Source organism: Aptenodytes patagonicus, chromosome 24, assembly GCF_965638725.1.
Source record: "Aptenodytes patagonicus chromosome 24, bAptPat1.pri.cur, whole genome shotgun sequence".
Taxonomy (NCBI): Eukaryota; Metazoa; Chordata; class Aves; order Sphenisciformes; family Spheniscidae; genus Aptenodytes; species Aptenodytes patagonicus.
The window spans coordinates 4,718,426-4,738,855 of record NC_134972.1 but is presented as its reverse complement, the minus strand read 5'-3'; the positions used below and the strand labels follow the sequence as shown (position 1 = coordinate 4,738,855).

Sequence of the window (20,430 nt, the reverse complement as noted above, 5' to 3'; positions counted from 1 at the left end):
CAGTTTTATCCTGGCCCCCTCACACACTGGTGCCGTGTGCAGGAACCAAAGTTATACCTCCAGGCCTGACCCCTGGCTTCCAACATGGAATTGTGCTTTTGGAAGGCAGCTGCAGGTGAAATGTATGGATGTGTGTGGAGAAGGGGTGGCTGAGTCTCCAGGAGCCTTGACTGGGGATCCTCAGAGAGGACTTGAGCTCTGGTGATGCCTGGATGGGCAGCAGCTGGTGGCTCTGGTTTACTTTTCTGGTGCTGTGTAGTCGAAGAGCAGACTGAGCCCTTGGTTTCTGTCTCCCATTCACAGCCAAGATCCCTCCCCTCCCCTTGCTGCTCACTCAGTGGAGAGATGCGAGGAGGAAAGGATGCTGTTAAGCTGCACTTTGCTCCAGTACTTGGCACATCCTTTGCAGTATCGGCTGTTTTCTGAGCAGACATGCTGCCTGCCTCCTAACCGATGCAGCGATTCCCTATTGCTCCCCTTGAAAGGAGCTGGAATCATAACCCAGAGAGTGAGCGACTGATGCGGCTGCTGCACAGAGAGTGACTGAGAAGAAGAAAATTGGAGAGACTGGAATATGTGCCTGCCTCAGCAGCACTGCAGTGGTAAAGCCACTGACTGACTACATGCAGGTTACTGTTCTTTATGCATTGCTACAGAGAACCCAGAAGTCGGGATGAAATGCATCAGCCTCCTTTTTCACTGCTTCTCTATTGTCATCATGCATTAACTGCTGACAGTTATTTTCCTTCCTGTGGCTGCCTGCCTGCATCTCTTCTTGTACTGCAGGAGAGACAGTGAGGGAGAGAGCACAGCACCAGCCTGGTGTCCTGTCCCACAAGGAGGATTCTGCATGATGTGCCAGTGCAGTCAGGGGCTGCTGCAATGGTGCACAGAACCTCTGGAACAGCTGGATTTAGGATTATTAATGCTTTATAAAGGTGTCCCAGACTCCATCTAGCAATTAGCTGGAGACATTGGCTGCCCTTTGGGGCTTGCTGACTGCTTTCTATTTTCCTCTCATTACTGGTTTCACACTCATCTGGGTCGGCAGCATTTGAGCTAGGGGAAGGGACTTTCTTGGCCAGGAATTGGAGGGTGCTGTGTGGAAAGCGCAGGTGTGTGCTCTGGAGGGAACTGCAGTCTGACTGGCCATGGCTCAAGCAGCTAAGCAGCTGAAGAAAATCAAAGATATTGAGGCTCAGGCTCTGCAGGAGCAGAAGGAGAAGGAAGAATCCAATCGCAAGCGCAGGAACCGCTCTCGGGACCGGAAGAAAAAGGTCAGTGGCACTGGGGCAAGCAGCCCTATATCCAGATGCCTGCGCTTGTGGCAGCGAGTGCTGTTTGCGGTTTGAGGGGTGGGGGTGGGGGAGAGATGACAGAGGGGTAGTCTGGTCCCTGTACAAATCTGTGTGCAGTCAGCACAAGAAACAGCTTGCCAAATAGAGGACAACTTTTGGGGTCAGGAATCTGCTGTTTGCCCTGACAGCTTAGGGAGGGGGGATATAAAAAAGCCTGGTGAAGGGAGAAAGGAAGTGAGGGGTTTGTCAAGGCAGCTAAAGAGACTCACTCAGCCCAGTAACACATTTGATCTCTAAGATAAAATTGCTGGCTTCTAGCTTCATGCAGTTTCCCAGAGTTGCTCTGTGTCTGCAGAACAAAGGAGCAAGAGACCCCCACCCCTTTCTCCAGTGAAGGAGCAGTTTTGATGTCCACTCCATGCCCTGCTTGATCTCTGCCAGAACACTGAAACCATGGTACAGCGGAAGCAGACCACTAACAGAGAAAGCAGTTTTGTTCAGGGGACTGTGAGCTCTGCTGCTGCTTAGGGCAGGCTATGTTTGTGAGTGGGACACAGGTCATCCCTCCCAGCAAAGGCATGTTACTCGCTGGCAGCAGGTGAATGGGGGGTCAGGAGCAAGAAGAGGTGTCTTTCCTCTGACACTGACACTGCTGGAGCCTTGGGTCTGCCAGCTGTTCCAAGCTGTAGCTCCTCTCTGGAAAGTGAGGAGCAGGCATATCGCTAAGATAGCTTTGCTGCCCCTTGAAGACCTCTTGAATTGAATGTTCTTCTCACAGCAGGGCCTGAGGGTGTACGTGCTGTGCACCAATGCAGAGAGGCAGTGAGGAGAGAGGTGGAAACCAAGGGTAATCAAGGATATATGTGAGAAGAGGTTGCAATACAGGGATGTCTTAGGTGGGCTTCTCCTCTGCCTTTAGCAAAAGACTCGGAGACTTCCATGTGTCCCCTCTGAGCAAGAGCCTCACAGCAGAGCTCTACTGCTTGGAGCATCTCAATAGCTGTGCCCTGAGAGTCCTGAGAAGAGTCTTGCTGAGATGCTGGGGACAGGCACTGCTAACCAGCCCTCAGGCTTTTATTCTTCCTGGCCCGCTGCTGGACAACTGCTGGTTCAGGCAGGCTGGGCTAGTCCTGGACACTGGAATTGCTAGATTTCATTCATTCCTGTTTCTGGTGAAGGCTTACTCCGTGAGCCTTTGAGAAAACCATCCTCTTCCCCTCTGCCCCCCCCCCCCGGGAAGCACAGTGCACAGGTGTCTTGGTGATGGGTTGGGAGGTCCAAAGATACCTGCAAAGTGTTTGGACTTCCTCATATGGAAGGTACTAGAGAGGGCACCTTCTTGACAGCTCCTTGTGAGAGACCCGAGTTGCACTTGCTGCCAAGACACTTGCTGTGACGCAAGCGAGGGAGCTGGAGAAGCACCACTGAATACACCCAAAGGGGTCTCCTGCCCTGGGATGGGATAGACCTTGCAGTGATAAACAAGCCTTTTGTAGTATACTATTTGGGATTGTCACAGCATGGGGAGCACTGAGCAAGGTCTCCCTACAGAAATCAGCAGGGCTCTGTTGTGCTGAGGAGGAGTTGATCTTCAGCTATCCCTTCCTGAGTGGTGAATCCAGGGAATGTGCTGGCAAGGGAGGCCTGCCTGCTTCTCAGCTCAGTGACTATGGTCAGGGTGGGCAGAGCCCCTGTTCACCCTCCTGTTCATCTTGGGACCAAAGCTGGGTGTAAGGATGTTTGCTTTTCTTAATGCCAGGCCATCTGACCAGGGCAGCCCAGGAGGGGTCTGTGCCTGCAGAGAGCAGTTAATTAGGGGGCAATCAGTGGACACATTCAGGACGGATGTGAAGTCTGCAGACAGCAGCTAGGAAGTTGGGTGTGGGGTCTTTCAGCTGTCACACTGCTGTGTCGAATGTTGCCTTCTTCAACGATAACTGCTTACTGCGTGCAGGCCCAAGGCTTTTCCCTGCAGGGCCTCTTTTACTCGAGGCTGACAGAGCAGCTTGTCTCTTACGCTGCCAGAGGGCTGTAAAGGGGTTCCGATGTGAAGAACCACCAAACCAGGAGATTTGGCTATTGGGCCATCTCTCTCTTCTTATCCCCTGCCCCCAAAGCCTGAGTGTCTCTAGGGGTAGTGGTTTATTGTAGAAGTCTCCTTGGGGCCAAGCTGAGGGCTACTGGAATGTGTTGGAGTTTCTCCTTCTGTTCTGCTGCAGCAGTCATGGCGGTTTAATCTGTGTTAGCCTGGGTGTCTGTTAGTGCCCTGTGAGTCTGCATGGGACTCATGTCATGTCTATGCAAAAGGCCTCTCTTTCGAAAGGCTCCTGCACTGGCCACTGGAATGGACTGAAACCACTGTTGTGGCACTAGGTCCTTCTGCTCATCCACCTGTGCCTGCCTGTTGTCTCTTGCTTCGTATACAGATGTAGGCTCTTTTGGGCAGAAGCTGTTTATTTGCTCTGTGTTTGTACAGTGCAGTGTATCAGTGTCTTGACTTATGACTGAGCCCACCATGTACCACTGCAATGCAAGTTATTAGTAGAGGGGTAACCTATGATCCAAGGAAGTGCTAGCATGACACAAAGCAGTGGAGATGGCCGGAGGAAGGAGATGACGGCCCCAGAACAAGTTTCTTCTCATCTCATGCAAGCTAATGTTGTGTCTTGGGGCATGCGAGCTTTGTATCCTTTAGTGTTTCCAGCCATTTTTGTGTGGTTGTGTGTGTCCCATGAACTGCACAGTTGAATCCTGCAAGAACCTTGTGTCCTGTGATACCTGGAGGCAGTGAGTTCAGTTATTTAATGCTGTGTTGCCCAAAACCCTTCTCCTTGGACCATGATTATATTTGTTGCTTTTTAGTTTCTGTGGCAATTTCTTGGCTTTTGTATTAAGTGTATGTAACGAGAACTTGATTGACCTTGTACTGTCCATTTTCATGTTGTGTGCCTCTCATTTGTCTCTCAGCACAGGGACAGTCCAGGTGTATCACCTTGTCACTCCTCCAGTATTCCCTGCCCTCAACCTTTGTAACTCGGACAATGAGAGTTGATGTTTCATTTGACAGGGGCTGCATCAAGGATTTAAGGAATGGTATCTTGTCACTCACCCTTGCTCTCTGTGCAGCCTAGCCACACTTGTGTTTTGGGCCGAGCTGCCCATTAAACAGCCAGACATGTCCTGAAGACTGCTCCTGCTCTGTGGGCTCTGCAGCATGGCTGGAGGTTGCCTCAGTCTGAGGATGACCCCAGGGAGCAAGCTTTCAATAGTCCCGTCTGTTCCCACATTTAGTGCAAGTGCTGAATTGTGAGGAATTATGAGGTCTAGCATAATGTGTTGGTGGCTTTTCAGGGTGCCCTGCAGACAGGCAGGTGTGACAGAGAGCAGTCCATGAGCAAAGGAGGGTATGAACTGAATAATAGAAGTTCACTGCCATTAGAGAATTTGCCAAGCATCATCTGGGTTGGCTTCTTGCTATTCCTGCCGCAGTATCCTAGCTTCAAATCTCTGCATTTTGCTTAGATGGCCGGTTCACAGGGGACCAGAGCCACTCAGTTACAGCTGCTGGGCTGCATGTGGAGTCTGATGTGGCCAGCTGCACTGACAGGCAAGTGGTGACAGACAGTAACAATAACTGTGCTTTGGATGCAGCTATCTGTCTTCTTTTTGCAGTTCTGGGAGACAGTGACGGTCAAGAACGCTTCCTTCCTTTCACTGCAGGTATCCTGTGGTCAGGCTATCTCAAGAGACAGAATGCCCTCACTTGGACTTAAAAGATACAGTCCTGCCTTCTGCAGGATTAGTGGGGAGCAGCACAACACATTGTAAGAATGTGATGTTTTGACGCAATTTGCGAGGCGGATCTGTAACTTGTTATGGGAACACACCATTATCGAGTCCTTTTTGAGTTGCATGTGGCTTGTTGTTGTGGTTATATGTTAAAGGTAGAAAACAGACCAAATCCCTTTCCAGGAATTCTGGAAGCATTAGCAGAGCTCACCAAATGGGTTGTTAGAAAGGGCCCAAAATGTCTAACCCGCAAACTGGGGCCCAGAGTACTTGGCTTGCCCTTTGTTTCAAACGTGCATCTACAAGCAATTTGCAGCTGTACCAAGCACCCACAAGATAGGTTGCTAGTGCCTGCAGTGCCTTGCAACCTGACAAGCCTTGACTGAGACTAATAAATAAAAAAAAGTTAATACTTTTATGAAAATCATTCTTCCTATTGAAGCATACTTATTCTGGTACCAAATTCAGCCAAATATCCAGTCAAGCATGAAGAGGGGCAGAGACCTTCATCTGAGGAGTATGAAGAGGCAGATACCAGCTGTGCTCCTCAGTTGGCAAGTGGGCATGCAGGATTCATGGAGCAGCAAGCTGGAACCTCGAAAACATCTGACAAGAGTGCTATGCAGCAAATAAGACCAACAGCACTTCAGTAACAGCAGCAACGCTAATAATGTCCAAAGAACTCCTCAAGTGCACATGTGAGAGCATGTGCAGTCTGTGTGCAGCGTAACTGTGGCTACTGGATTAAATAACAATCTAACCAAAAGCTCAGAAGGAAATTTCAATGATAATTGCTATAAATCTTTAAATGATAAATTATTAGTATGAAAGAGATGATACATCCTCTCAGTACCTTCAGAGTAAGTTTTGCTTGGGCACCTAAAGAATAGAGGCCAACGCTGCCTGAATTTACTACTTTTTTTTCTTCTTTTTTTTGGAGGGGAGGATAATGAGGGACAAACCGCTTTTCTCTTTCCACTCCTGTCTAGTTTCTTTGTCTTGCAAGTGTCCAAGGGTAAGACAGTCTCTTGTTATGGATTTGTAGAGCATCTCGCATAATGCAGTGTTGAACGGTAAAAGACAATGTTTCCTAATAAGAAACTCTCTGCATAAAACTCCTTGCCTTTTTTCTAGTTGTCTGTTTCTTGGAAACAGCACACAGACCAGTTTGAGGGTTCATGACTCTCCACAACATAGGCTGGCACCCATGCTTGGTGCAGTGTTTCTTCTGCATGCTGCAGCAGGAAATATTTTAGTTGTCACTATTACACACTGAAATACATCCCAGCAGGAGAGGCTGGGAGGGTGCTTCAGAGAAGGGAGAAAAGAAATTTGTGAGAGAGGGTTTGAAAAAGAGAGAGGTGTTTCCGTTTGGCAGGAGCTGTGGTGGTGAAAGCTCTTCTACCAGCTAGAATGAAATGGTGGGAAAGGACAAAGGTAGCACAGAGGATTGAATGACCCTATTTGTATTCTCCAGCATGGATAAGGAATAAATGTGAACATAACCAGCTAACATCAACTGTCAGAAGAAACTCCAAGGTGAGTTCGGAGAGGGGTTAGATCCTGGATGGGCAGCTCTGAGAAGATTGAGGCGATGTGGAGGATGCTAATGAGAATGCTTTCGCATGAAAGAAATCTTGCATGCTTAGGAAGCTAGGGAAATGTGGGAAGTAGAACAAGTCAAGTAGGGTTTGGAACAACAGCCACAAGCTCAATCAGACAGAGGAGCAATTACAGATGATTCCTTAGGAGGACAATCGAACGGTCACATAGGGTGACCACGCTTGTGCTTGTTGTGTGATAAGCAAGAGAGCTTACTCACCTGCTGTTCACTGATGAATTGTATCAGGGTGGAACTTAAGTCCAAGCTTAGGATACCTGAGATGGAAAATCCAGACACCTCTGTCAGAATTATGCAATAAACACATGAGAAACTGGGGTGAGAAATCGCTGCTGAGTGCTGCGAAGGAGGAGCCACTGGGGCTATTCTCTCTGCTTGCCTTCCATTCTTTCCAAGGGCTGTCACTAAGCAGCAGCCTTCAGCTTGCGCTGGGTTTAGAGGTGCTGCAGAGAAGAGAGTGATGGACAGAAGGGGGGCAAAAGATTTCAGCAGACCTGGGCTGCAGACGGCCCAGAACATCCCCAAGATAACTGGACTTCTGAGCACCATTGTGCACTCCTCCCATGGATGTCTTGCCTGGTACAGTTGCTGGATTGGGCTACCTGGATTCTTGCATTCAGTGGCAGTAGGTCCTGCCAAAGATGTGACATGGCTGTCAGCCACCCAGGGCTTCACTGGCTGCTGGGAGCTGTGTTGGTATCTAACTTGCAAGCTGGAGCTCATCAGCAAGAGAAAGGACCATGCCAACTGCAGAGTCTCAGAGCACAAAGCTGCTTTGTCTCCTTTCTCTGCCTGCTCCTAGAACAACAGCTCCAGCTGCAACTTCTGTTGCCTCCCACTGCAAGTTTTGTCAGTTCCATCAGCCAAAACTCCTCCAGCCTCTCCTTGCATTGCAAGAGCAATGACTATGCAGGCACCTTCCCTGAGAAGTTAACCAGCTTGTGGTGTGGCACAGCATTGAAGAGGACACCTTTAGGATCATGTGAGATCAGCACTAGATGAGGCCATGAGGACACCGGATGCTCCAGCCAGGCTCCAGCTATTGGCAGCAGCTCTTTGCAGCCAGGATTGGGTGTCTGGACTCCAGTACTCTCTGTCTGAGGCACTTTTTCTGCAAAGGAATTGGTATCTTCTGCCTTGAAAATGATGCTACTCTGCAGTGGCAGGGAGAAGGGGCATGGGATATCAGGACAGCCAAAGCCTTTGAGACTCAAGGAAGCTCTAGCTTTTACCGCTCTGAATGTAATAGGATTTTGCAAATCAAAGGACCATCTTAAATCTTTCTGTGGGTTGTGTGTGTGCTAGGTTCAAAGCAGCAGTATAGTGTTGAATCTTTTCTCCTGTAAATGTCCAGTGTGTAGAGCTGGGAAGGTGTTTTGTATACACAGCTGCTGGCAAATTGGGGTAAAGCATGAGCTCCTTTGCAGGTGATCTGGTGCACTGAGGGATGGAGCAGTTGTGGAGGACTTGCACCCCACCTCTGCCCAGTGTGCCAACATGAAACTGTTGTGTGACTACAAGGTAACTGTGACCCTACAAGCTCTGTCAAGGTTGTTGGGGAAGCAAATCCCATCAGGGTTTGGGGAGGATTACGTCAGCTGGCTGCACTGTCAGGAGAGTCAGACCTCTGATTCATAGAAGCTTAATAAATATTTAGTTCTTGGTTTAGGGTGGGTTGGGAAGTACAGGAGCTGTGTGTGACGATTACTTCCTCTGATGCTGTTTATCTGACCTGCCACTGGAGTCCTGTACAAATGGAAATGCTGTCAGGATTAAAAAAAGCATCAGTGCTACGCTGTCTGCTACGCAGACTGCTCTGCTGTCTGAGGCCTACAAGGGGGCATTTTTCTCACAACCCACTAAGGTTTCCACTCCATCTCTCTCTGTGTCTCTCTGGTACGGAGTCAGCAGGAAGAACAGGCTGTTTCAAACTTACCTTTGACTAAACTCTGTCCAATTTCACTCGCCGCTGCTTGCAATCACCCTCTAGCTTTTTTCTATTAGGTTGCAATGCAGCATGCACTGGTTATAATGGGAGCATTTGTGCTCCCAGCATTTGTATTTTCTTTCCAGTGTTTGCGTTAAGTATGGGGGAGGGATGGCAGAGGACAGTGCATGGCATATTTGTGTGCAGGAAGGAAAATGGCAATGCAGAAATTACACTGATCTCAATGTTCCTTCACAGTGGGGAGGTTACAGGAGTTTCTGGCTGAGCGTGGTTTGTTGCAATGGGCACAGACCAAGAGCTCTCTCAAATGGCTCAATTAGAAAAATCAGAACATTTGTATGGTAGCAGTTCCTCTCTGGTGTTTACCTTTTTCTTCTTTCACTGCCTGCCTTGCCCTTTGCAGGATGTGGTGCCAAGAGAGCCTAGTCTCTCAGATAATGTGAGCTAATATATAATGAACTGTGTTTGACTTGGGAAGTCCATCCCTTTCCCAGTAAATAGTTGTCCACAAATACAGTTGTAAGTGAAGAACAGCTTGTACAGTACTTAGCTAGCAAGGCATTTTAGAGCCTGTGCCTGTGTCCTTTCCTGACATTTCCAGGCAGGAGGGAAATGCAGCGCTGCAATGGGAGGGGGAGTGGCTGGCGGGTAGAACGCAGAATACAGGGTAGCAGAATACAGGCATCTGGATGTGAGGGATGTTAGGTCAGAGCAGACCTGCTGCTGCAGGGACTTGCTGATGGGGGAGGAGGCACTGAGGCGAAGCTGGTGCCATTCTGCACTGCTGCTCTGTAGGCTCTTAAATTATTCAGGTAATAATGGCATCTATATGTGCTTGGTGAGCCTACCAGTTATCAAGGTACTGGAATGAGGTGAGCAACATTTGAAAGGTTGAATCTGTTTCAGGAGCAAGTTCTTTCAAACTGTGCCCTATCCTCAGTGCCTGGTCCCTTGGCCAAGGTGTCTGTCCAAGTAGGGTGCTTGCTGTGTACAGAGAGTGAGCCCTGTCTAGTGCAAGTGCCTTCAGGAGGATAAGAAGCAAAGGACAGTGCCCTTTGTGAAAGTCCTGTGCTTGATAGCCTGTGGGGCTCAGTTTATTCACAGTAGGAAGCCGCCTGTAGTGTGCTGAAGCTGAGGTACATTAAGCTAGATCTGAGCTCAAAGGAAAGCAGCTTTACAGAGTGCTAAAATTAGAAGTTTAGTCTGAATTATGCTAATTTGTTTTAATTGTCTAAGTATGTCAAGGTTCTTCAGAAATGTACCCTCTCTGTGCTGGTCTGGAAAGGTGCAGCATCACTGGGGGCTTGATGGAAGGATGGGTCAAGGATTGCAGAGATTTCTGGGTTCCCTGCCCTATTTATATCTCTCTAGCAGTCCTCACCTCCAGCTCTCAAAATGCCATAAGGGTAGATTCTGAAAACGTTAGCCCTGGATTGGATAGACCAGCCTTGTTAAAATCTTAGATGAGTAGAGGGCAGCCTCCTGGCTGCAGAGAAGTTCCTGACATCTTCTCTCTATAAGGGGACTGCTCAGTATGGCAGAACCATCTGAAAATTCACATTTCCTTTCACAGCTGAACTATGTCATGTTTTGAGCCACAGCGCTGCAAACAGCAGCAAAATTCAAGGTCCCTTCCTATTTGCAAACCAAATTTTGCTGACTGGGTGAAACATTAAGCCAGAGCCATACATTTCTGTGTAGGGGCTGCAAATGTAGGGGACTATGTTAAATCTATGGCTTCAAAATGTTGCAGCCTCAGTGAAAAATCTACAGCAGAAACAAAGCAGCAGGTATTCACCAAAGTGTCTTGGGAGGCAGAGGGAGAGAATGCAGCAGCAGGAGAGCATTTAGAAAACAGACGAGGTTTCTATATTTATACAGAGATGAGGAAAGAAGGAGAGTGCGCGCGTGTTTGCCTGTGTGCGTGTGTGTCCAGGTCGCTGAGAAGACTCCTGTTTAAGCAAAAAGGTACTGCAGCAAGACAACAAGCAGAAATGAAGGCTATGGTCCTTCACTGCACTGTAGTGACAGGACTTTTCAGGGCTTGTAGGGTGCATTCATGTGCATATGTTGGACCTTTTAAATGGGAAATGCAGAGAACAGAGTGCTGAAACCCTTTGCAGGGTATAAACTATGTTAGATTTTTAACTAATCTGATGGTCTCTGCAAAGGAATAATAAATATTTTCACCTTTTTACAGTGTCATTTGTCCAGAAAACTAAGGCTTCCAGATACTCTGCAGGAAATGCATAGTGTATTCAGAGTCCATTTAGTTCTGTCATGATGCCATGCCTAGAATGGGGAGCATTGTGTCTTTCCCAGGACTTGCTGATTACAGCACAAAGCAAAGAATAAGATAAATGCTATGAGAATGTGCTGTTTTGGTGGGTGAGACAGACAGGTGTGGGGTGAGCTAAGGACAGTTTCAGCTTTAACAGTGTACTTCCCGACTTGCACAGAGCATCTCTGAACACAGGAAAAATACCGCCCCTTTCTGTGGATGCTCCCATGAGCACTGTGCAGATATCTGACTGCTGGCCATGGGCAGCAAAGACACTGGCCTATCAGTGTGACTGCTCCATCTAGATCTCGTTCCAATTCTACCCCGCATGTCATCTGGTGCTTTCATGGACCTTGAGGCAGTACAGATGCCTGGCATCCTAATGGACTGAATGGGATGTACTCTGGGTGTCTATCATCTATTTTAAGGGACATACTGGGAAAGAGAAGAGGGTAGTGTCTGTGCTGTCACCTCACAGGGACTAAGCTGTCTGCTCAGCTCTCTGATTGACTGAACCAACCTGTGGTCACGCAGGGTCTCAGAGCCTTGCCTTGGGCAAGTGTTGTGGGAAATGCTGTACTAGGCTTCCCAAGCATTTGACCCTTCCATCTCCAAACATGCTGCTATTAAACTTAATGTCTTCTCAGATACTTCAGCAGCTTGCTCTCCTTCCTCTGTCCCCAGCTGCAGGCACTGCCTCTCAGGCCTGAGAGCTGTGTCCTAGCATGCATACATTTCTCTGCTTGGAGAAACTGTTCTGCTGAGCAGTAGATGCTAGTTTCTTCTGTAGCCCAGCTTTCAGTTGTCATTTACAGGTTAGCTGTTGTGAATGGCACTCAGAGACCTTGGAATCTCTTGTGCAAATACGGAGGCTCCTGGGCAATTTCATAAGGCATGTACCATCAACCTGCTAGCTCCTCTCGTCTAGCAGCCTTCTGGGAAAAGTGCTGGTGAGGTTCTTGTGGTGAGGTTGTCATGCTCTTTCCTGGAGTATGCCTTGGCTGTACTGCTGGAGGTACTATAGTCTGCTCTGCTGTGTGCTGGTCTCTCTGACTTGGGAGTTTGCAAAGAAAGAGATTCTTGTGCTGGTGCTTTGGATGGACATCGAACATGACTGGTTTTTCTGTTGGAACTGGAGAGTCCAAAACAAGCCAGTCCCTTTCGTTCCATTGTTCTCTATAATCTTTTAAAAACAAAGTTAAGCTGGTGTTATCAGCATGTGGAAGGATTCAGAAACTACCAGACTTTTTAACACCTCGTATTAGTTGGCTGGGAGAAGCAAAATCTTAACCTGCAACATATCAAAACTGTGAAAATATATTCCAACACAAGGCAAATTCTTACAAGTCAGTTGTCCATCTTTTTGCAGGTGTCATACAAGCTGTAGTGATGGAGCAGAGAAATGGCTGCTTTGGGCTGTACCTTGCTTCTGCTGGATAGCATCTGTCAGAGCTTTAGGCAGAGATGAGATGCCAACCAAGCTCGCTCTTCCATTCATCTGAATGGGGAGGGCAGAGAGTAAAAGGAATCTTCCTTTGGTCTGCCTGGGAATCAGCTGTACTCTGTTGGTGACTGAAGTGTGAGCTTTTACTGTGTGCTGTAATCGTATGTGCACCTCTTCCTTTTCTAGGTTCTTACTCTGCTATTTGAATCAATAATGTTCTGCTGTAAATTATTTCCATGGATTTGGTTATAGGAGTAAATAGTGTGTTCTTAAATAAGATTCTAAACTTCAATAATCCAGTGTCCTTGACTTGTGAATCTCTGCATGGAGTTTCTCTTGTTTTGGGGTGGTGTTTGGGTTTTTTTCTGTCTTTCTGTCCTTCTTTCTGTCTTTCCCCCCTCCATTTGCCTTGTGGTGGATGAAAGTACTCAAGCTGGCAGTGGGCATGGGGAGTGGAGTGTGGGGTAGTGGGGTGCTAGAGAGTTCTCAGAAAGGGAAAACTTACCTAATTGGCTTTTGATGTTGGACTTGCTTTTACTGCAATGGGGAATGTTATGGTTCTGCTTCCCATCTTTAATGCTGAAACAGAAGTTATATCCGTGGGCCACTGTCTTTGGCATGGGGGTATTTCAGCTCTAGGAGGTGCCTGCATGGGGTCTGTATTTGGCCTGCAGGCTATAATTTTCTAAGCTTTTTCATTCTTCAAGCTCTTTTCCTGGCAGAATCATCTCAGCTCACAGTGACAGTAGATTTGGTCCCAGCAAGAATTGCTCAGTGGAGCATGGCATGGCAGCTCTCTTGACACGCAGCTTGGACGTGCCACCACACTGATTCATAGGAATGTGCTCCTGTTAAAGAGCAACATGATGGTCAGCAGGCTGACCACCTTTCTGTGAGTGCTGGGAAAAATGCTTCCTGTCAAGCCCACTGTCAAATGGCTGCAGAGCTGAGACTGCAGTAAGAGGAGCTGCAGTATCACAGGGCAAAAGTATAAAATATCTGCTTGCCCATCAGTACTGCATCAGCAAAACTCCTTCTCAAAACTTGTGAACTCATCCCCACCAATGGTGAGATACGCCTCTTGGACCTGCCAGAGGAGTTCTCCAAGGCCAGCAGCAGCTCCATAAGGCATAGACAAGATCACCCTCTCTCCATCCAAAATGTGAGGCAACAGCATTCACTGTCTCCTGACAACATTTCAGCAGGGATCAGCAGCACCTCCCTACGGGGCCTCTCAACACACTACATGGCACCAGCAGCAGCAGCAGCAGAGGGGTCACGTGAGGGACATTTATTCTGCCTTTCTTGTACTGCCGCAGACACTGTGGGTAAATTGCAGATATTTGGGCAGAGGAGCTGGCATCGTTCACTAATTCACTTGCTTTAAAGTCATGCTTTAGAGCTAAGAGTACTGTGAGGACACTTGGAGCAAGCTGATCCAGAGGCTCTGCTCACAGCTGCAGTAGTGAAGCAACTTCCTCATGAAGCTTGCAGATAAGGTCCATTCACTGGGAAGGGCACTACATATTGGGAGTTTTAGTCTGAACAGAATTTGTCTCTGCAGAGGTGGTGTGTTTTGTCCATTTTGCTGGAAATAAATGTAGTGTTGCACACAGAGGAGCAGAATGGAGGGTACCCAGTAATAACATATGAACCTGTAGTTTGTTCTTGACAGAAAGAATCTATTGTAACATATTGGGAGAAAAAAAAAGAGCTCAGCAGAGGAGGAAGCTTCAGTTTCCTTTATTGTTCTTGTGAGATTTCTGAAAAAAAAACCCAAACAAAGCCAGTAATGTGCTTTTTGTCCTCTTTCTGGAGCTGCAGCCACTGCAGTTAGCTCCCCACCCTCAAGCTGTCTGCTGTTTACTGCCGAGCTTTGCCAGCAGGTTACTGGGATAATGTTAGGCTTGTTTAATGATGAAAAGTGCCTGGAAAGTATGCATATATCATTTTTATGTTTAAATTAAAAGAGGTACATGACATGCCAGTGATGTGATTGGGAGCTGCCAGGAAGTAACAGAGATTCAAGGAATCTCTTTGGGTGCCCAACCATGAAAACAAGGACCTAATTTTGGCTATGTTTTCGAAGACCAGCATGAACAAATGTGCATACAAACATGTTGTTTGGAGGATGTTGTGCCTCTGAAGAGGCACTAAGGGTTGCAAAGAGGTAGGAGAACAGACTACAATGCTGGAGGCTTCCAGCAGGCCCACATCCCAAAACATGGTCAGCAGGTAATGCAGCAAAGCAGCTGTAATGAAACCAGTGTGCTCTCATGTCTCTGCCACAGTGGACGTCCTGGCCAAAACATGTTTCTCAACCTCTACCTGCTGGCAGGTGAAAATAGGTCCTCTTTTCTTTTGAAAAGAATTTGATGAAGCCAAAAGAGGAAATAATTAATAGGATTTTCTTTACTGTTTAATTCAATTCACAGGTATGCACAGCCAGACTATTCACTGTAAAGCAGGTACTTAGACTCCCCCTATACTCCAAGAAGTTAAAAGGAGGAAATCTAAAGGTTTTAGGTTGAACTGCCTTTGTGAGCCTGGTATCCAGCGTCCTCTATAGTTAACCTCTAAAGGTTCTGTGATGCTTTTCCCAAGAAAGTGTGTATGTGTGTGTGTATATGCATGCATGCACACATGTGTGGATTGACTCCTCTGTTCAGCCAAAATCTTTCTCAGGTAATTGCATTCTGCTTCCTTCAAGTCCCTTGTTTCTCCAGTTCCTTGAGTTCTCTATAGCATTTCTGTGGTCTGCTGAAGGCTGCCTCCTCTTACTCTGGGTATGGGAACACTAGTTTAGCAAGAGGGTGAATAAATATAGGGGAAACTGTAATTGTGGAGTAGGCTGAGTCTTGAAATGAAAGTGGCAGAGTGCAGGACATAGATGTTCTCTCTGTAGGAGACTACTTCAGGTTTCTGTGTTTCATATTGTAAAGCAAGTTCTGTCAGAAGTCTAGCATAAAACCCCCTCAAATGTTTCAAATCTTCCTCTGTGCCCTCACATTTTGGAGCTTCTTGGATTGTACTGAACCACCCTAACCTGGTAGCTCAGTAAGGCCCCGTGGTATACAGGAGTCAGTGTCTAGCATTTCCTGGCGCTGACAGCATTGGTTTTTTGCAAAGCCTGAGGGGATCCTGGTGCTAAATGCTACAAGAGTATTCATCTTTGAAGGTAAACAATTGTGCAGTCCTTCTGAGCTTGGAGGTGTTCTGTGAGCTGCTGGAGAGGGGATCAAACAGCTTGCTCTTCCTGTGGTTTGCACAGCCTGTTTGTCATTTGGAATTACTTCCTCCTCTGCTGCCTGTGATGCAGTGGGAGATGGGGACAGCATTATGCTGCATGTTACTTGGCTCTGATGGCTTTTCTGTGGCCTGTAACAGCCCTTCCTGATTCCCCATTAACTGCTCTGTGACTAGCACTCTTGTGGTGATCACCTCCCAGCACTTGCTGCCAGCACTGATAACCTGGAGTAACAGCATCTTATTTTTGAATCACTGGGGGGGAAGGGGGATTTTTTTATTAATAACCCAAATTACCCCGTGAAACAGCAGCTTGTCTGATGTCAAATATTAAACCCCGCTAAGTGGGTGAGCCGAGCGCAGAAACAACAGCATGCTGGTAATGACTTGCTGTGGCAGGAGATGGCAGCGGTTCCTGCCAGTGTGCATTAATCCTTGCTCCTTGAAGAGTCTTCCATCTTCAGGGCAGTCAGGTGCTCCTCCATGCAGCTCCACAGCTTCTGAATGGCATTTTGCATGCTTTAAACAGATCAGCACATCAAAGGCTGGCGTATCCTCTCTCTGGTGTTGCCATGGCAGCAGCAGCTGAGAGGATTTGGATGTTTCTGGGATGGGATTATGTTGCTGGGTGTGTTGGGGCAGAGCAGGGCTGCTCTCCACACACCGGTGTCCAGTGTCATCATGGACATGAGCATGCCTGGTGCTGCCAGTGGCATATGGATTTCTTGCTGTGTAATGGGACGGTCTGCCCCAGTTTAGGGGTACTGTGATGCAGACCTCTGCATCTGAACTGCTCACCTCAGCTCCCTCTAGTTTGGGAGAGGAGGAGGGAGTCCTTCCCATGCTGCACCGCACGTGGAAGTAGGTCAGCTGAATTATACCCTTAGAAATGCTTGTTTCTCTCCACTGGCTCTCAAGGGAGCCGAGACAGCAAGCCCTGCTTCAGGTGTTGACTCTGTAGGTGCCTAACACTGTTAGGGTGAGCCTGCCCTCGGGATGCCTGCCTCAGGTGCCTCTTCTGTCCCTTGCAGCTCTGCACATGCTGGATGCAGTGGATTTCCAGGAATGAACATAAAGCTGAGCTTTAAACACTGTGAAAATATGACGTTGGTCTGGCTGGGCAGCACACTACAGCAGCATGATCAAGGGGTCTGCTGCTGGACCTCACTATTAGTCTGTCAAGCTGTGTTTCCTTGGCAAAATGCCCCGTCCTCGCTGTGTGCTGTGAAATTGCCCCTGGGAATTCAGTGCTGTTTTGTGAGCATTTCTCTTTTGGGTGATCCTGGCATCTCCAGCCAATGTCTGCTGAGGGGACAGGCACATGTATGACTTATTCTGACATGCGCATAGCAAATGTCCTTTGGGGGTGTGGTGGTGGGCACTCAGGAACAGCTGGGTGGTTTGATGAAGGAAAGCAGGTAATTTTGAGCACCCTGCCTGCTCCTTGTGCTGCCACAGCATAGACATCCAACTGTCAGTCTTGTGGCCTCAGTGCTGTTGGCCACTGCAGACTAAAGGAGATGATGAGGTGGTAGTAATATGCTGTACCATTTTGTGGTGAGTGTGGCAAACTGTCAAGTTTCTGTGCAATCACCTGAATTACTTACAAACTCATCTGCAACAAAAGGTGCTTTCTGTTTTCATTGCCTCCATGTACACAGTATTAACTTCCCTGCTTCCCCAAGGCTAGGCTAGACTCCCTTATGGGGCTGGGGACCCAGTGCTTCTACAGGCAGGGGCATTCCAACAGATATATCTATTTTCTATGTAGTATCTCTGATATTATACTCTTGAAGTGGAAGGTATCCCTGCCCATGGCAGGGGGGTTGGAACTAAACGATCTTTAAGGTCCCTTCCAACCCAAACTATTCTATAATTCTATGATAAGTGCAAAAAAAAGTGCACTTCTGTTGCCCATCTCTGAGAATCAAGTAAAGTTCCTGTCTCCAGAGGACTTCCATAGCACTAGCTATGGCCTATAAAACAGGCTTGTCTTAGGGCATAATTGGACTTTTTCAATAGCAATTTCCTGCAGAAGGTCTAACTGAGGATCTGGGGTATGTCTGGTCTGTGTGTGCAGGGGTCCACTCTCAGGAGCTCCTTATTGCAGCATGTCACAGTATTTTCCCAGACTGTATTTACATTGTCGCAGTTCTGACCTGTGCCTGCAGGTGCAAGACAGAGGAGCTGGGGTGCACATCAGAGAAGTAGGAAGGCAGGCAAAAGGATGTTGTTGACAGGAGTGGAGCAAAGACCATGAAAGTCATTATAATAAATTCAGTTTTCTCTTTGTGAACCTACCCTGAAGTAACTCTGAGCTGATTTTGCTGCCAGGCTGCAGGAGACCTGTGGGAGAACAAAACCTGATTTGTTCTGTAGCATGGATTCATAGGAGCACTTTGGGGTTCTCCACTGCTGCCTGGGTGGTGACTTGCCAGTGCCTGTTCCCTAAACTGTGCCTGGTCCTGCTCTGCAATGCAGAATTGGATGCTGGACTGAGAGCAAGAACTGTCATCCACTGCTGACATGCACAGGTTTTCCAGAGTTTAGATCAGGGTAAGCTGGTCCAGGAACCACTATTCTCTGGTCCAATTTTTGTTCCTTTTCACTTCCACCTGTGCTTTAGTTCCCTATCTCTCAAATCATAGAATCATGGAATCATGGAATGGTTTGGGTTGGAAGGAACCTTTAAAGATCATCTAGTCCAGCCCTCCTGTCGTGGGTAGGGACATCTTTCACTGGATCGGGTTGCTCAAAGCCCTGTCCAGCCTGACCTTGAACACTTCCAATGATGGGGCATCCACAGTTTCTCTGGGCAAAATGGGGGTAGCTGAATGAGTATGTTCAGTTTGTACTACTCTACTGGCTCAGGAGCAGATTAAATTGTGAGAGTGTGTGATGTCCTTCCTCGCCACCCTCCATGGAGGCTTCTGTCAGTTACAGGTAGCGCTGGGGTGGCTCTCAGTGAGGATTACAAGCTGATGCCGGGCCAGTGGGTTTCAGCGCGTTCTGGAAGGATGGGCAAAGCACAGGGACCGGCTCCTGCCAGCCCTGAGAGCAGCCAGCTCCCCGTTGCTGCGCTGACAACATCTCACAACTGGGAGAGCAGTGAAGGGGAATGAACAGATGTCTTCAGGCTACCTCTTGTGTTGCTGCTGTGTCCTTGCTGCTACCATGCATCCCCCTGGGTAGGCAAGCCTAATGTGCCTGCTGGAGCAGTTGGAAGGGCCTCAGTACGGCAGTACTGATACTCCGGGAAGCTGGCTTAGCCTCTGTAGATGCTGAATTAGAATCACTGAATGTCTTAGCCAGAAGAAATTTCAAGCAAGAGTGACTCTGAGAGCCAAGCCTGCTGTCCTGAACTCCCGACAGCAAGGGGACCTCAGGACATGTCCTGGTCTGTCTGATGCATGATCTCTCTGCAATAAACTGCAAAAGGTCTGAATCCTGCCTGGGGTAGCAAGGGGGGATGTGGACAAAGGCAGTGTGCCCAGAAATCTGAAAGCTTGTTCGCATCTCTGTATGTATACTTTTATAGGCACATTAGGCTGCAGGGCAAGTGTGAACACCAAGCAGGCTGCCTTGGGAAAGGCCACAGAGGGGCTAGCTTTGCAGAGGCCTGTTTGACTCCTTGGTTAAGAAGGGTTATGTGAGTTTGTGCGCGGTGCGTAAGTATGCATGTTGGTGGGATTCCATTCTTTTCTCATCGTCGTTGTGCCTTTCTCTGAACTTGACCCCTGGCCTCTTTTGGACGTCAGATCTGCAATCCCTGTACCACGAGGTCCTCGCCATGTCAGGCTTGCAGCATCCATCTCTTGAGACTGTTCAGAGAGCCCTTTCCTGACAATGGTGATCCCTGATCTTTTCCTCTGAAGTAAAACACAGAATTTCTTCTCTGCTTCATGTTGCTGTCTGGACTGAGCCTGCAAATGGCCCCACTATCCAGCTGGTGGGTTCAGGCAAATGCTTTTGATGTTGCAGGAAAAAAGGCTGCTGTTCTAGGAGCCCAGAGCTTGTTTTCCAGCATTTGGATGACATTTGAAGAAGAAAACGGTAAATCATTTGCTAAGCAAGTTATGGGAGGAGTCTCCCCTATTTTCTTCAGCCTTAGTGCATGTCCTAAGTGCCCCGCACTGTGGAGCTGCGTTTTTACAGTACATGTTGGGGGAGGAATGGTGGGGACTGGGCCAGGGAAACAGTGGTAAGAGAAACTGTTTGTGTGGGAGCTCTCTGACTCTAAACAAGAGTTGCCTAAGTGAGGCTCATAGGGTTGGTTTGTGGGAGAGATTTTGGATAAGCCTTCTGTGGACTGGGGGGCTTAGCACTGGTGTGGGTACCTAAGTGCTGCAGCACAGAGCTCCAGCCTTCCCGGTGTAGTGTCTTATGTTATCCTAAGAAGTAGGTAAATAAGCCATTGTGAAGCTGTTGCAAATATATCAGGGCTGGCTCATGGCTGCTATGTTGCAGAGTGCACAGTTGATATGTCCAGTGATAGGACAGTTTTGTCTGTACCTGTGCCTTAGTGATGGTAACTGCTAGAAGCTTTGTCCTGCTGGGAGTTTTCAAGTTGCAGGTGTGTGGTGGGCACCTTTAAGAGCGGAGCTGGAGAGAATATGATTTGTTCAGATCCCATTCTCCAGAGAAGGATTCATCTAGGCTGTGAAGAGGAGCAATTACACTGGTGTTTTGCAGGTGGCAAGGAAAGTTCAATTCCAGCAGTAAACACCCCCACATCTCCTGTACAGTAGCTGACATAGCTTTGAGGGGCAGGTTCCAGAGAAGCTTTGTTCCCAAGTTTTTACT

At 48.0% G+C, this 20,430-nt stretch overlaps 1 protein-coding gene across 6 annotated transcripts in view; it reads left to right on the top strand.

Annotated features, from left to right (window-relative positions):
• Positions 1–864: 864 nt before the first annotated feature.
• ANK1 (ankyrin 1) overlaps positions 865–20,430 on the top strand; it is a 70,522-nt gene continuing 50,956 nt past the window's right edge. For 5 of the 6 annotated variants that reach the window (XM_076359021.1, XM_076359018.1, XM_076359019.1 and 2 more), the window contains exon 1: positions 867–1,277. In XM_076359021.1, the coding sequence (XP_076215136.1) occupies positions 1,152–1,277 (126 nt within the window). In that variant the 5' untranslated portion in view covers positions 867–1,151. Of the gene's footprint in view, positions 1,278–20,430 lie in introns of all 6 variants that reach the window. The other variant, XM_076359024.1, reaches the window with a different exon arrangement.